General features: G+C 49.9%; 1 protein-coding gene across 1 annotated transcript in view; it reads right to left on the bottom strand.

Annotated features, from left to right (window-relative positions):
• Window positions 1–17,082, bottom strand: part of WNT5B (Wnt family member 5B) — a 43,582-nt gene extending 26,500 nt beyond the window's left edge. The window contains exon 1 of the mRNA XM_085569805.1: window positions 9,073–17,082. Within this exon, the coding sequence (XP_085425931.1) occupies window positions 9,073–10,332 (1,260 nt within the window). The 5' untranslated portion in view covers window positions 10,333–17,082. The remainder of the gene's footprint in view (window positions 1–9,072) is intronic.
• Window positions 17,083–17,303: the final 221 nt, after the last annotated feature.

The raw sequence follows: 17,303 nt of genomic DNA, 5'->3' as shown, positions 1-17,303 counted from the left end.
TGTGCGTGGTGTGAAATAATTATAATGTGCTTTCATTTACAGTGTCTCCTCCACACACAAGGGAATGTAGCAAAATGTAACCAAAACCACAAAACCTTACAAATAAAGGGACAGACAGAAAGAAAGTTTCATACAAAGGTTAAACAAAAAAATCTGTTTAATGTCACTTTGGGAATTACAGGAACTGGAGTAAAACAAACATCCAGAAGAAACTTTGAGGGGTTACTTCAGGAAAAGCACATGTGTGCCACCATATCTGCATATTCAATATGTCTTTCTGGGACAGCTTGGGAAAAATAGGAAGCTGGAAATTTTCAGTGTGGGAATTAGATGGAAGAATGTGAACCATTCTAAACAAAACATAGTGAAGTTGCCAGCTGACTTGCTAAAATGCCAGCGCTCTCTAGGTTCCCTTGAAACACAGCTGAGGACTAGCCTTGCTGCTCAGGGAGTGGGTAAGGAGCCAGGAGATTTGGGTTGGATTCCTGGCCCTGCAACAAACCCAGCATGTGACGCTGGGAAGTCATTCAGCTCTCAGTTTCCAAAACCTGATTTCATGCCTACACTTCTGGGCACCTAGCGTGAGACAGCGTGAGCCCAAACATCCCGAACTTCAAACAAAGTTAAGCTGCAGGTACTCACTTCCCATCCATGAAGAACACACAGGCTGAGACTTGGTTTTATCACAGATGAAGCAGGGCTAAAACCTGCAAAGGAACCTGAAATGCTACAAAGCTCTAGGTATTACATGATTAGACATCTTTTGCCACAGGACAGATGCTATGGATATGCAAAGGACTATTATTGAGTTACCTGTTGCTTCCCACATCCTGTGGCAACTATTGCCATTCTATAAATATTTTCAGATTTCAATACATCTGAAGACTTTTGTTTATTTTTCCTGCTTCAGGGCATCAAGGAATAATCTTCTCACAAAAGGATTCACTGTTCCAAAAGAAACCTAAAGAATACAGATCAGGATTGCTGGCAAAAAGCGTGGAACAACAACACTGACAAGACTAGGAAAATACTAGATCTCAAGGGTGAAACAGTGGAACGAAAGAGGCTTTTCCACATAATTTAGTCAGCATGTATGCTGGGGGAAAAAAAAACAGAAGTAAAAGCCGTATTTCTAGCTTATAATTTTCTGTGTGCACACATTTAAAAAAAAAATTGGAACCATCAGAACTAGAGAAAGTTGTATTCTTATTGTACATGAGGGGGATCTGGCCACACGTTAATGTACATTATACTGTAGATAATGGTTAATTACAGATTTTTTAAAATGAAAAGTGTAGACACCAGTTGAAAGAACAAGTGTAAAACACAGATATTGTTTTACCCATTTATAGTTCCACCTCCAGCATGATGAACTCTATACTTGCCCTATTTGTGTCTATCCTTAATTTTACCCCCACATTTCCAGAGAGGATTTCCAAGATTTTTGTCATGCACAGATAGATAACACGTGTTGGTGAATTTAATTACCTTAATGGGGTTTTAGAGTTTCCAGATGAACCCAAGAACAGAAGCAAGCACAAAAGAAGTTTCTGAAAGAGACGTCCCTTTGCAACCATTTCTTCATGCACCCAAAAAATAATTGCACCAGATAACTTTCACAAAGTCAGAGGAATTTAGCACAAACAGTTTCTGCACTGTTACGTCAGGATTAAAATGTTACAGTAATCTTCCTCTGGCCAGAAGCAATCCAAATCTTCCATTAAGTATAACATTCTATTTTGTGTCTTTAGCCTGCCTTCCTTATAAAACTGTATTTTCTATCTCTCACCTTTATGCCAAGCTCTAACTGTGAATCTCATTTTCACAGCATGTTTCCAAAATAGCATTGCCCTATTTTTCAGTTATCCTCCAAGAACTTACTTCAGAGCTGGTGCTCAGAAGGCAGGTGACATAACTTGGTCCAATTCAAGTGAATTGCCAATTTTAGAATGCCATTTACTACCTGAAAATGTGCTGGTGGCCACAGTCCAGAGAGGGAGGAGTCAAAAGTAATGCTGCAGTAATCCATAGGTATAAAAATCTTGTGTTTTACGAGCCACACAGCTACATCAGTACCCTCCCAAAGCTGAACTCAGCCTCTTGTGAGGTTACCTTTTCACTCTCACTGTGGCAAGAATATATGAATTACTTGTCCCTGGACCTCACTGTGGGGGCCCCATGCAAGGCTTAACTGGAAAGCCCAGAGATTGATGTCTTTTCTTCCATGCAGCTTCTGACAGAGAGCACAGGGAGCAGCTTCCCTGACAGCCAAATGCCCCTTACTCACAAGCTGGCCATTAATGTTACATCTGCCCTGACTGCATGGAAGCCTTTGGCAGAGAGGAGACTGCACCGGCTCTGCCGAACTTCAGCCAGTGGCCAGAGCATCTCCCCCACCCCAGGGTGAACATGTTGGCTGTCAGTGGAGCTACACACACAGAGCATTCATCCACCTCTGCTGGATTTTGGACTGAACAGCTGTTACAAAGGAAGATTTCACAGACCTGCTGCTGTAACAGGTACCACACGGCATGCCAGACACACATGTTTCTGCTGTGACTGCAGGGGCTGCCCCTATTAGATCAAGTTGTAGAGGTCTCAGAGTTCAACCCAGGAATGGCTTATGAAAGCAATTACCACCTGAAAGGTCCCTTTGTTTTTGTGCCACTGCTTTTAATAATAACAATTGCATCAGATATTTTCTGCCATCTCCATCTTCTTTGATACTGCTAACAAGTATCAAAGTATCAAAATAAGTATCTTCTTTGATACTGCTAAGAAATTACAAAGCCCAACACTTAAAATAGGACCCAATACAATGACCTGCAAACATTTGAGGTTTGAGGTTTTACATCCTGCCTTCCCAAAGCACTTTCCCTTTGGTGATTTTAACCATTGAGTACCAAGCTCCACATAAGCCCTGAAGGGTGTGACATGCATGGCCAAACCAAGGAATTGCCTGCGGGCAGGGGCCCAGGTTGCCTGCTCCAGACAGTCCTGTCCCACAGAAGCAGACAGACAGACAGACATGAAAGGCACATGGCATTCAAGGGAGCTGTCTGGACAATCACAAATTGTTTTGATTCTTCAAGCAATCCTTTCATTTACGCTTGGTTCAATCTGTTACAGCAGCAACAACCGCTGGCCAATTTAACAGCAAAACTGGGAATATAATCCCAACCTCCCACACTTCACAGCCTCTGATCATTCCCCCTCATACCAGCAGCTGTGTTCTTGTCAGCTACTGACTGACAAGTAAAAACAAGACCTGAAAGAAATACCCAAATCCAAAAGGCTCTAATTTATAGCTGGAGTCTGCACTGAGACATTAGCTCTGCATTTTGCCCCAGCATCTAACCACATATCCACACTACATTGTATTTTGAATAAACCACCTGATTTCAGGAAATACATGGCACATGAGAATTACTTTGTGCAGGACAAACCACATAATCCTAAAATACATCCTCATGTAGCACCTATTAGAGACATGAAGCCTTCAAAGTACAGAAAGCCACTTTATTTTTTACTGAAAGCTTCATAGTGACCTAGTCTTCCAACAAAGCTCAATAGGCAAAAGAATCCCAGTATTACAATTTCCAAATAACCCTCTGATCAGTTACATTTTCTTTATATTCTCTGATCAAAAAATGAAAGATCATGAAAATGAGAATTAAAGACCTGCATGAATTCCAAAGGGAATCCATTCAGTGAACACCCTATGCTGATTTATATATGTCTGTGTGCATGCATACAGATAGGCACACATGCAACACAGAATCACAGAATCATTGAAAAGTTTGGTTTGGAAGGGACCTTGAAAGGCCACCTAGTCCAACCCCCTGCAATGACCAGAGACATCTTTAACTACACCAGGTTGCTCAGAGTCCTGCCCAACCTGACCTTTAATGTTTCCAGGAATGCAGCAGCCACCACCTCTCTGGGCACCCTGTGCCAGCATTCCACCATCCTCAGTAAAAAAATTGTATCCAGTCTAAACTGACTCTTCTTCAGTTTAAAACCATTAACTACTGTCCTATTGCAACAGTACCAAAAGGACCCTTTTGGTTTCATTCATACACAAAAAAAAAACATTCCCCAAACTGAATTTGAAGAAGCTCCACTAAACCAAATTTAAACTGAGTTTAAGACCATGGGTTGTATCAAACTTAGCTGTTTTTTGTGGTCATGCTTCAAATCTGATGAAGAAGGTCTGGAAGCCAACTTGTGAAGGACAACTGTAGCCCCATGGAGTGTGGCTGCATATAGGTTTAAATGGATCAAAAGAGAGAGAAGGGTTAGCTGGGCATGGGCTTTATTGTCCAAGTGTTTTGTGTTACTTCTGTCCCGCAGTCCCAATGGCCACTTCCCAGAGGCAAGAAAAAAAGCCAAAGGCTAAAAAGATTCCTGTGGGTAAATTCACAAGTTTTTCATTCCGCAGCTGAAGCTGTGAAAATGCACAAAGCACATGGACTAGGGTGGCAGAAGTAAGGATAAGGAAGGACTCTCTTATCTCTTAAATGACTAATTTGAGCCAAAAGTTACCTAGCAAACTGACAGGCAAAAGTAACAAACAAGGCCAGGCTGAGATGGGAGCTAGAGAGAGACCTGGTGGATATTATACTCAACTGTGCAATAAAAGATGCAGGATAGACAACAGTGCAGCTTTATCAGCATGAGCTGCTTCCAATCATAGAAGCCACAAATGAGTTATGTGGATCCTCCTGAACCCCTGCCAAGCCAAACTGTATGGCCTCCACTGAATACCGGTGTAACTGGAGGAAAAAAAATTAAGCATTGATCAGGCAAGTGCTTTCTAAGAGAGCATGGCTGTCAGGAGCTGCTCGAGGAGCTGGAATGCTAGAGATGGTTCCAGGGGGATGGAGCAGCCATCAGAGTGCATAAAAGACAGGCAGGGATTTTTAATAAAATGCAGTTTATCACATGGTGATTACCACCTCCTATTTATACCACATGAGATCATGAAAAACATGGCACATATTCCTTTACTCCTGGAAACGGTCAACCCAACAACCACGTGATAAATTGGCCTTTTTCATGCACTTTGTACTTTGTCTTTCTAAGCCTCTATTTCCAAACACCTGTCAATTAGACTGAGAAATAAAAATCTGCTAGAATAGTAACTTCTGTGCCTTCCTCTCCCCCAGATCAATACTAGAGTAGATTGGGATTACAAATCCAAATTCCAGGCTGTTACACTCAACATGTAAACCTTAACTGTTCACAAGGGAGGACAGATGGTCTAAGTATATAACACATAAGAAAGAGAATTTCAGAGTCTCCAGAAAATGCATCATCTGTTTCTGACTTCTGCTGGCTACACACAAGAGGCATTACAGACACAATGTGCCAAGATAAAAAGAAAAAAGTATTTCAGGTAAGCTTTTCTGTCTTAAAGAGCACACCTTTTCCTACTCCCCTTCAAATGTGGTTTGAAAGGCTTAAGTAGAGGAAATTCCACATTATTTCCACAGTAAGATTCACAGCTGAGTTTGGGATAATATGGTGAAAGCCTTCATTAGCACTCTTTGAGAATGACTTGTAGAACTTGCTTGTAGCTTTGCCAGTTATGAGTAATGCAACAATCACTGAGACACTTCTGTGTCACATTTCCTTCACACATTGCCTGATGTCTACTGGACTCAGCCTTCTTGTGAGCAATCCCACTGCCTCCAGACAAGGAATCCCTGCCACGACAGGCTCATGAGATGCCACACCTTTCACCTGCTCCTCACTCCACAGAAATTCTCCATTTTGGTTGCGATGCTCTACAGATGACCTAAGCACAGTCTATCTGCAGAGAAAAAAAAAAAATCTACTGCCCCTAATCTTTTGCTTAATTAATCTGATGGTTAACCAACCTCCCAACAGCACAAACTGCAAAAATAATACTACAAAGGTATTTCATACTGGGCAACATCCCAGTACAGGTCCTGTGTGTGACTGCAGCTCCACAATCACTAAAACCAGGTCTGCACATTGCTGGATCACCCAGGAGTACAAATTTCATCGGGATCAGGCCAAGGCATGTGATCAGGCTGCTGCTGAATGAGCCAGAGCGCAGGATGTGGGGCCAACACCAATCCTGCTCTGGCCACGTGCCAGGCACAGGGGTGCAGACGATACCTGATCTGGCTGGAGCTGAGCACAGTGACACCTGAGCCGGCATAAAGTCTGCTAGTAAAAAGTTAACCTGTCAAAAACTTCTTGAATTAACTTGAGCAGGCAGGGTGAATGAATACCAGGTCAGCGCTTCACATCATGTGGCCACCCCATTTTGGAGCCAATAATAGGAGCTGCACTGCTGGCTTTTGTGTGCTGCCAAACCACAGCCAAATGTTGATAGTGATGTTTATATACATGGGGACCTCAGTGCAGGATCAGGGCCTCAGAGTCTTTCAACTCGCCTTGACTCCAACTTAAAGCAAAAAGGAAGGAAAAAAGCAGAGCAAAACCTAAATGTTTAACCTCTAAGTAGTCAACAGAATCTACTAATATGGAATCTGTATGTGAAGGCAGAGCCATGACTGCTTCTGTAGCAGATAAATTTAAATGATGATTAAAATAGAGCCTATTCCTTCAGATTAGTGAAGGCATCAGTACAGCAAACACATCAGTAACTAGGCTGATTTGTGCAGCATTTCAGCAATCCAGACAGTATTAAAAACTCATCCTTTCATGTTGAACAAATGCAAACTTTATTTTTTCTTTACAAAGAAATGGCAGTTCTGCTCTTCTGAAACTGTTTTGAAAAGCCTTACCTGATCTCTGGTAGAACTTAGGCCATTTTTAACACTGCTGCAATACTGCCCAGTATTGAGATATACATGGGTACCATCACACGAGGCTATAGACATAGAGGAAACATGGGTTTCAAACATTCTTTCTTGAAATTGCTGTAAGTCACTGGAAATTGCTTGGTTTATGTGAGTACCTCAACAATTTTCAGAGGTAGTTTAAGGAGGCCATTAGCTGAAAACCATTTTCAGAAGATTTTCTATTTCCCATTACAGAGGCCCTAAAACAGTCTGTGCAGAAATGTACGGCTACCCAGACCTCTGAGCTGTTTCCAGCCCTGTCCTATCGCTCCTGCAGGCATGCCTGGACAGAAGGTTCCCAAACTTTGGTCCTCAAAGCTGTCACACTGCCTCACGGTTGTGCCACAGACCACAGCAGCCAGGCTCCAGCGGGCAAGGGTGAGCAGCCATCCACCTTCTCTTTGCTACCTTCCGCAGCTGCACAAAGCCTCGTCCCTCCAGGGGGCCCGGGGTTCCCAGAGAAATCGAGGAGTTACCAGCCAGCCCAGCACGGCCTCAGCAAACCTCGATGCACAGATGGTCCAGTGGCAGATACCAGGATGAAGCAAGGGGGCTGGCTGGAGCACGGTACTGAGCTGGAGTCTCCAGCTGTGCCAGGGTTGGATATTAGGAGGAATTTCTTCACAGAAGGGTGATTAGATATTGGAACAGCTGCCCAGGGAGGCGGTGGAGTCACCGTCCCTGGAGGTGTTTAAGGAAGACTGGATGTGGCACTCAGTGCCAGGGTCTGGTTGACCTGGTGGTGTCTGGTCATAGGTTGGACTTTATGATCTTAGACGTCTTTTCCAGCCTAATTGAGTCTGTGATTCTGTGAAGTAGTGCTGCTCTGTGCAGCCCTACCACTCCTGCTCTGGTGGACCTGTTACAGCACAGCACCCAACGTGGCTTCTCTGCACTTGAAAGGGCAGGAAGCGGGGCAAGAATTAGGGTTAGTAATGCATCACGGAAAGTACTGCCAGCAGGTGGAGAGAGGTGATCCTGCCCCATTACTCAGCCCTGGTGTACTGCATCCAGTTTTGGGCTCCCCAGTAGAAGAGAGTCATGGAGCTCCAGGAGAGGGTCCAGTGGAGAGTGACACAGATGGAGCATTGCTGTTGTGAGAAAAGGTTGAGGAAATTTGGCCTGTCCAGCCTCAAGAAAAGATGCCTGGGAAAGGACTTCATCAATGGAAGTATCTCAAGAGGATGGAGCCAGGCTCTTCTCAGTGACACCAAGCGCTAGGACAAGAGGCGACAGGTATAAAGCACAGGCAGTTCCTCCTGGAAACAAGGAATAACTCATTTGCAGTGCGGTGCCCACGGCCGCAGCAGCCTGCCCAGAGGGGCTGCGCCATGCCCCTCTCGGAACACCGGGAGCCGCCGGAGCCCCCGCGTGCCGTGGCGGGGAGCGGGGCCCGGCCGCGGTGGCGCCCCCGGCGGCGGCGCGGGGCAGCGCAGCGCTCGGCGGGGGCGCCCCGCGCTGTTTCCAGGGCGACGGCTCGCCGTGTTCCGGACCGTACCATTGCGCAAGCGGCGCGGGTGGGGGCGGGAGGGGAAACAGGCCCGGCCCGGCGCCGCCTCCTGCCCGGCCGCCTCCTCCCCCCGCGCCTGGCCGCGCCTCCCCCCCTCCCGCGGGCCGGAGCGGCGCCGGGCCCAGCAGCGCGCGGCGCGGAGCGGAGCGGGCGGGCCCGGAGCGGCGGAGTCGGTACCGGCGGCGGGCGGGCCGGGCCGGGCCGGGCCGCGCCGCGCCACCCCCTGCCCTCGCTGCCTCACCGCCGGCGCGGGATGCGGGCGGCGCGGGGCCGCGGGCTGTGAGCGGCGGCAGCGCGGAGACAAAGGGAGGCGGCGGCGGCGGCGGCGGGGCTCGGCTGCCGGCACGGGGCGCGGGGGCCGCCGCCGGGGCGCGCCCGCCGGGATGCGGCGCGGGGCGGCGCGGCCGCGGCAGCAGCGCGGCGGCGGCAGCGGCGCGGCCCGCCCAGCGCGGCGGTAGAGGCGGCGGGGCCGGGCCGGCGGTCGCGCAGCGGCGTCTCCCGCGCCGCCCGCGCCGGCGATGTGAGGGCGGCGGCGGCGGCAGGAGGAGCGCGGCGCGGAGCGGAAGGCGGGCGGGCCCCGGGCGGAAGCGGGCCGGGCCCGGCGGCGAGGGGCAGCAGCGCGGCGGCGCCGGCGGGGGCGGCCGGGCGCGGGCGGGCGTGCGTGCGATGGAAACGCACATCTCGTGCCTGTTCCCCGAGCTGCTCGCCATGATCTTCGGGTACCTGGAGGTGCGCGACAAGGGCCGCGCGGCGCAGGTGTGCACGGCCTGGCGGGACGCCGCCTACCACCGCTCGGTGTGGCGGGGCGTGGAGGCCAAGCTGCACCTGCGCCGCGCCAACCCCTCGCTCTTCCCCAGCCTGGCGGCGCGGGGCATCCGGCGGGTGCAGATCCTGTCGCTGCGGCGCAGCCTGAGCTACGTGGTCCAGGGCATGGCAGACATCGAGAGCCTCAACCTCAGCGGCTGCTACAACCTCACCGACAACGGGCTGAGCCACGCCTTCGTGGCGGAGATCAGCTCCCTGCGCTCGCTCAACCTGAGCCTCTGCAAGCAGATCACGGACAGCAGCCTGGGCCGCATCGCCCAGTACCTCAAGGGCCTGGAGGTGCTCGAGCTCGGCGGCTGCAGCAACATCACCAACACCGGCCTCCTGCTCATCGCCTGGGGCCTGCAGCGCCTCAAGAGCCTCAACCTGCGCTCCTGCCGGCACCTCTCCGACGTGGGCATCGGGCACCTGGCGGGCATGACCCGCAGCGCGGCCGAGGGCTGCCTGGGCCTGGAGCAGCTCACGCTGCAGGACTGCCAGAAGCTCAGCGACCTCTCGCTCAAGCACCTGGCCCGCGGGCTGGGCCGCCTCCGCCAGCTCAACCTCAGCTTCTGTGGGGGCATCTCGGACGCGGGGCTGCTGCACCTGTCGCACATGAGCAGCCTGCGGAGCCTCAACCTGCGCTCCTGCGACAACATCAGCGACACGGGCATCATGCACCTGGCCATGGGCAGCCTGCGGCTGTCCGGCCTCGACGTCTCCTTCTGCGACAAGGTGGGGGACCAGAGCCTGGCCTACATCGCACAGGGCCTCGACGGGCTGCGCTCGCTGTCCCTCTGCTCCTGCCACATCAGCGACGAGGGCATCAACCGCATGGTGCGGCAGATGCACGGGCTGCGCACCCTCAACATTGGCCAGTGCGTTCGCATCACCGACAAGGGCCTGGAGCTCATCGCCGAACACCTCAGCCAGCTCACGGGCATCGACCTCTATGGCTGCACCCGCATCACCAAGCGGGGCTTGGAGCGCATCACCCAGCTGCCCTGCCTCAAGGTGCTCAACCTGGGACTTTGGGAAATGACTGAGAGTGAGAAGGTCAGGTGAGAGGAGGAGGAGGAGGAGGGTGCCCTGAGACCTCCATCTCCTCTGGAGGGACTCACTGACTGACTGACTGCTGCAGAGGAGGAGAGAAAGAGAGAGGGGCATGCACAGAGACATGCTACCCACGCACTCTGGCACCGCAGGGAGGAACACGGAGAAAGAGGGTATATCCTCGACCCTTCTGTGCTGCCTACCTATCCTTGCTGTGGAGGAGGAGGGGGAGGAAGGGGGACCAGGAGGACAGGGAGAAAGCACCTATCCATTTTCCAGGTCACGCCCTCAAGCTCCATGCTAGGGAGACAGAGTTCTCTCTCCCTTCCCACAGCATCCTTCCCTGCGGAAGAGGTAGAAACCCACACTCTTATGCACTGGGGCTAGAGACACCCCTCTTTATCCCCACTCCCACATTCCATCCCCTCAAGCACTGAGGATGGATAAAGAAAGACCCTTGTTCTGCCATGTATTCAGAATAGATTATTTTTGGTTTATATAAAGGAGAGTGGAAATGGAGATGGGAACAAAAAATAGTAACAGCAGCAAAGGCTTCCTAGCTACACTTATGTACCCAGCCACCCAGTCATCCTGCGCTGGGCACAGACAGAGCTTTTGATAAAACAACCATTCCACCTCTGTGCTTGCCCCTCCCCTGTCAACACATTTGTGACAGAAATATTGCTCCCTAGGTACATTGATTTTTTTTTTTTTCCCTTTTAAATCTCTCTTCAGTCTCCAGCTTCATGTTATTCTCTGCTGTGGGTGGATACAACCTCCCACTATTCCAGTTCTCCACTGCACTGAGACTAGCGATAGCTACAGCCTCCCCTTTTGTCAGTATGTTTCCATGTCATCCTGCACTATGGGTAATGGAAAAGTCCAGGCACTCCATTCTCTCTCCCCCCATCTCTCCACTGGAGATGAATACACCATTTCCTCCTCCTGTCTCTGTGGGGACTGGACACAGATCCGTCCGTCCCCCCCCAATCTCTTAAGCCTTCCTGTGCACTGGGGGGCTCTGAGAGTTACTGAGACTTGTCTTCCCTTTCATCATTCTCTCTCTCTCTCCCCTTCTCCTCCTTGGCAACAGGGATAGACATATCCAGCCACATATCCATTCCTCTCTGGGTTGGGGGTGAGCAGGTAGGAGGGAGTTCCAGCTCCTCTCTACCTGGGGGACATGAGGAAGAATCTCCAGCTTCATTTCTGCTTCATTTGAGATACTGTGACCTGTTTTTATTTTGAAATGCATAAAAAAATTACTGCTACAAAAACAGCCTCTTATTCTCCCATCTATCCCTTGCTTACATCCTGTAATTGATCCCAGTTTTCCTCACTCATTCTCCCCTTTACAGTATTCATTTTCTTACATGGTTTTATTTTTAAAGACATATGAAGTTGCTGTTCTTGTGGATTTTTAAGTACTTTTTTTTTTTTCTGCTGAATATATTCTATATATATAAATATATATATGATGTCTGGCTACCTCGTTTTAATTTGTTACTTTTTTTTTTCCCTCCTCAAAAGCCCTGGAATTCTTACAGGAAAGAGATTTTGAGACTGAAACATTTTTGTGCCTAGACTGGAATAATGCCCCTTGGGTTTGTTCTTATTTTATCCCCTCCTCTGCCCTCACCCCTTTTTAAATTTTTTTTTTTTAATTTTTGTTTTTAGGCTTACCCTACTGTGTCCCACCTCCACATTCTGGTTGTGCCTCTCCCTCCCTCTTCACTGGGAACTGGGGACCCAAACTGTGCTTCTGCATTTTTACTCTTCTAGCACAAATATTTAACGTCAGAATTCACACTGAGGATTAGGCTACTGTTAACAGAAATATGTAAAATGAAAGTTTGTTTTAAAGAAAATTTATATATATGGATATATGCAAGTGCTTTCCCCTCCCCTCCTAAGCCACCTACAAAAGGTCACTATGCCAGGCTTCCTGTTTGTAGGTGGAGAGGAGCAGAGCTGGCCTACAGATCCCAGGGCTGCCACATGAAGGGGAGGAGACTGAAGTTCATCTGTCTTATCTCTGTTCTGTCAATAAAATGGAGCTGGGTCTTTAGGTTATTTTTTAATTGTTATTTGAAAGAGGAAGAGTAAGTTTGGGTTTTGTTTTTGTTTTGATTTTTTTGTTTGTTTTAAATATCTTGGCTTTTTTTTTTTTTTTTTTGCTTATCTGTTCAAAATCTCAAATCCTCCACAGTAACAGGCCAGACCACGGAGTTAACACAAACCCAGAGACCCCTATGGATTAATTGTACTGTTTGTGAATTTGTATAAAAAAATAACAAAGATCCTCTTAAAACATTTTATATTCTTACAGTAAAAGGTTAAACATATTTATATAATAAAAGAGGAAATATGAAGTATGTTTTTGAAAAAAAAAAAAGCTGTATCTGTGTTGTCTGTACTTATTGAAGATGTGTTTATCTGTATCTGTTGGGCTTGGTAAGAACTTGTGGTTAATGGTGGGATTTGGGGCTGGCTGTGCTGAGCGATGGAGGAGGAAGGCAAGGAGCCTCCTCCTGTGCAGGATGTTGGGTAACATCACCACGAGGAGTTTGTAAGGAAGGGGTTTGGCAGGACCAGCCATGGCCACGAGGGTGCTGGCGGCATCCCTGGGGACAAACCCCGTGCAGATTTCTGAGGTCAGACGAACCTTAAGTGCTGAAACTTGCCTGCAGCTGAATCGACTACTTGGTGATAGAGGACAGCATTTGTGACCGGGGCGGGGGGGAAGAAGGTCTGTGTTTCTTAATTTTTTTTAAGCTACAGATGAATTGCGTGGTGGAGGATTTTTTTGGTGATTTAAACTGTGGCCTTCCCCAGATGGAAGACCAATCAAACAGAAACATTTCCCAGCAGTGCCAGCCACCAAAAACCTGCGCCTTTGCAGACTTGGGAAATCTGAAACGTCTTAGTTGATTGCCACTGCCCAGCCGAAGATTAAAGAGAAAGTAAAAAAGTGGAACCGTGTTTAAAAAAAAAAACAACAAACTGAATAATCTAAGGTGTCCTTTGTCCTCCACCGTAATCTTTCTCCTCAACGTTATGACTTTTAACCCGTTGCGGTCCCTTTTTAGCCTCCCCGACGTGGGGTGTTTCATTGTTGCTGGAGATGGAGCTTAAGCGGTGTTTATAGGGCAGCCACAAAGCTCATCTCCCCCAGCCCGGCGACGGGGCTCGCTCGCCCGCTGCCCCCTTCCTGCCTCGAAGGAGGGGGAATGTGAAATGGTGGAAGAAGGCAGAGCCATTGTTCAGGAAAGTTAAAAAGAGGAGCTGTCCTTGCTTGCTTGCTCAGTCATGCATACTCAATCTGGCCGGGCCCGAGTCCCTATGGAAAGGAGGAGGGCGATTCTTCCCCTCTTTTTAACATTCCTCTCCAGGCCTGGCTGTATTTAAGCTGCTTTCCTCCGCGCCGAGGAGGAGGGAGGGGGATGGTCTGAAGTTCCTGTACATTTGCATTTTAAGCACTTCCAGCGCTGAGCAGGCCACTTTGCTCCCGCTCCAGCAGCCGTGGCTGGCTGCTGCTCCAGGTGGGATACCCTCCCAGAGAAGGTGCCCTCGGCCCCGCACCTGCCTGCCCTGCTCAGCCCCCTGCCTCCACAGGTATTTTGGCTGAGGCTGGACTGGGCATACTCTTGTTGCCAGCTCTACCCACCTCACCTCCTAATGCAGTGCTGCATTTCAAAGGGGAAAGTAGTGCCTGACTCTGGCCCTCTTAAAAAGAAACACCATCTCCTCTGCATCCTAAGGACCTGGACTACCTCAGGGTCTGGACTTTAGGGCGTGTGTTGTTCTACTCCCTCCTTTCCAAGACTTCCAAGCTTTCTGCTGGGAGTCCATTGACAAAAGCTGCATTGTTCGCTTTAGGGAAAGCCACCACAATTGGATCTAATTGATCCTGACACTATATCCATCTTCCTCTGCTTGGAAGGAGGTGTTGGGGTCTTTCCTGCATTAAGGAAAGAGTTTACAGTAACTTCCTGATGGAAAAAAAGCATGTATGTATGAGTGTTATAAACAACGGGAATTCCAGATCAGGTTCCCATAACAGCTGAAAACATAATTTTCAAAGGCTCCTGGGGTCAAGCGGCAGTCCCAGCCAAGAATGGGGGATGATAAACCTCTCATAAAGTAGTTTTGTTTCTGCTGGGTTTGGGTGAAAATGGCATCTCCTTATTAAGCCCCATGTTCACACGGATAACAGTGGGACATCTATGTTTCAATATAATATGTGTGCTTGTAAACTCCATAATCAGAACTAGGACAGGATTTTTTTCCCCCTAAAAAATCCCCTGAACTTCTCTCACTTATAAAAAAAAACAAAACAAAAGCATTGCCCACATGGCCCAACATCCCCTTTTAAGGGGAGCACAAGCCAAAGGAAGTTGCCAAAACCAAAGCCTCCCTGAAGTCCAGTTCTTAGACACCCTAGACTGTTCCCGTAGATGGAGCAAGTGCTCCTCATACCTTCCTCTCATGCTCCATTGTGACAGTATCTCCTTGGACACAGACACAGGTCAACAACCATAGAGCAATTACCACATAACTTCTCAGCACAACCAACCACTCTTGAATTTTTGAACATGACTCAGTTGGAAACTGGGGTAGAAAACCATAAAAAACACTCCACTACTTGGAAATGAGCTGCAAGTCTCCTGTCTGTGAGCCCACAGTGCCCCAGCAGTGGCTTTGGTGCCAGCCTTCACTGCTGTGCCCAGCAGAAGTGGTGGGGCAGAAGGGCCCCTTGCCTACACCTGCACAAGGCAGGGCACAGAGGGTGGCCCTGCCTTATGGACAGCTCTGAGGAGCAGGAGGGCCATGCTAAAGAGATGGTGGCAGAAAGCAAAGCAGGAACGATGTGGAGGAGGGATGAAGCAGCTGAGCAGGAGAGGAGGTGGCCGGGATGGAGGGGCAGCAGCTGGGATGCCAGCTCACAAGCTGCAGTGAAGTTCTGCGTGTGCGTGGGGTCCCTGGTCTGCTGCAGCAGCTGCTCCCCTCACCAGATCCACGGATGGCTCCGCTCCCTGGGAGATGGGAGGAAAAGCAGGCTCCACAAGGGTCTTACTGCCCTTGGACTAGCACATGGGAGGTCCACGCATGACAGATTTATACATTTTATACCTTCCCGCTGCACGCTGCGGGTTCAGATGAATCGGTTTGTCATGGTGGCTCTGGGGCCCTTTGTTTCGCGGTAATAAATAATGGGGTCACGGGGCAGCTGTCAGCCAAACCACCTGGGGTCTGTGCTATGGCCAGAGGTGATCTCTGTGCTAGACAGCATAGAGCTTACCACTGAACCTGCCCTTTGGGGGTCAGGGAAGGGTTAAAATGAGACCTGGGTGGCCAAGATGCTCACAGATTTTGGAACCAAAGCTAGAAGTTAGCACAGGCTACCATTAACAGCTCAAGGAGAATGTCCCTGGATCTGGCAGCCTTGCTATGTACGCGTGTGGGATGCTCCTAGCAAAGTGAACCCTCTTTTTGTTTTCTCTCTCTCCTTCCTCTCCCTTAAATGCCACTCTTTCAGCCAGCAGCTCTTTAACAGTGCTTTCTGCGGAGAAAAAAAGCTAAATGGATAAACTCAACAGGGTGGTGCGGGCTGGACCCCTCAGGACACCAGGGAGGCCCCGCGCCAGAGCTGCTGGCTGGGCTGCACTGACACTCCCCACCCTGGCCAGCCAGCCAGGCTGGCCTGCTCAATTCCCCAGCCCCAAGCTGCACGAAAGAAAGAGCTGGAGAGGGTTCATCAGGCTCCTGTGCCAGAACTTAAGCCTCCAGCCACATTTGGCAGGGATGCTAGTGCTTCTCCCCCTTATTTAATTACATTTACCATATGCACTAGCTCAATGACAGCCCAAACTGAAATTGCACGATGGAGATTTTGAAAGATCCGAATCTGATCTGTCCCTGCAAGATGAATGGAAATGGGATTTTCCTAAAAAATTTCCTAAAATCTGTGGTGTTTCTTAGACAAGGTGTCAAAAGTTTAGTACCAGTGACTGGACATATGCCCTGAGCAAGTGTTTCCATGAGAGGGTTACTGAGACATAAACCAAACTCATATTCTGCTACAGAAACTAACTCAGATCTAGAAATGGGAACCTCCTCCTAGTTATTTTCCTTCCTCTGAGTCTTGTTTCTCTGGGCACAGTCTAGTGATTTCATGATGAAGCAATTTCCCCTCCCAGCTCTGGGAAAAAAAAATCCCTAACAAATTTTATCTGTGCTTGGTCCTGTTCCTCCCTTTCCTTTGCCTCTTTCTTTCCCCAGTGTCCCAGCTTTACAACCCTTGGATGTCTTTAAGGATTTGGCAGTTGGCACACAGCACCACAAGGGCACACAGCATCACAGGGGCACACAGATCCCAGCTCTTCAGCCAGCAGCCTCTCTCCTTGTTCAGTGAGCTGAAATGCCAAGAAATCCCTGCCATTATCTCCCTTGGTGACAGCTGAGGTGGCACCCCTGGCTCCCCAGCTTCAGAGTGGACCAGGTGCATCGCTCAGTGCCATAAACCCCTCCTGCCACACACTGGGTAGAATTCTTGCAAAGGCAGTCGTACCACAGCTGAGCCGGTTCCCTCTGCTCCCCTGGTCTCCTGGAGCTGCCAGGGATGCAATGCCTGACTTGGCTCTGCTCTGGCAGATCTCCACCCGCTCGGCCAAGGCACCCTATGCAAATTGACCCGAGGTGATGGGGATAACGAGATCCCTCGGGCCGCTCGTCTACCTAACACCCAGGAAAACCACACAAACAGCCGGAGAGCACGCTGCCGCCTGTGGTGCTGCCGCGGTCTCTGCAGCCGCATCCCGACCCCGATCCCGATCGTGATCCCGATCCGATCCGATCCGATCCGATCCGATCCCGCGGGTGCAGAGCGCGGCCGGCCCGCCAGGCGGCAGCATTGCCCGCCGAGTGCCGCGCCCGGTGCCGGGCGCTGCTCGCCGCAACGCGCGAACGGCCCCGCGCGGCCCCGCACCGCCGGGAGCCCGCACCGGGAGCCCGCACTGCCCCGCACCGCCGGGAGCCCGCACCGGGAGCCCGCACCGCCGGGAGCCCGCACCGCCGGGAGCCCGCACCGCCCCGCA

Source organism: Lonchura striata, chromosome 1A (genome assembly GCF_050655825.1).
Source record: "Lonchura striata isolate lonStrDom1 chromosome 1A, ASM5065582v1, whole genome shotgun sequence".
NCBI lineage: Eukaryota > Metazoa > Chordata > Aves > Passeriformes > Estrildidae > Lonchura > Lonchura striata.
Note: the sequence above shows the minus strand (reverse complement) of the source record. Positions and strands in the feature narration are given on the sequence as shown.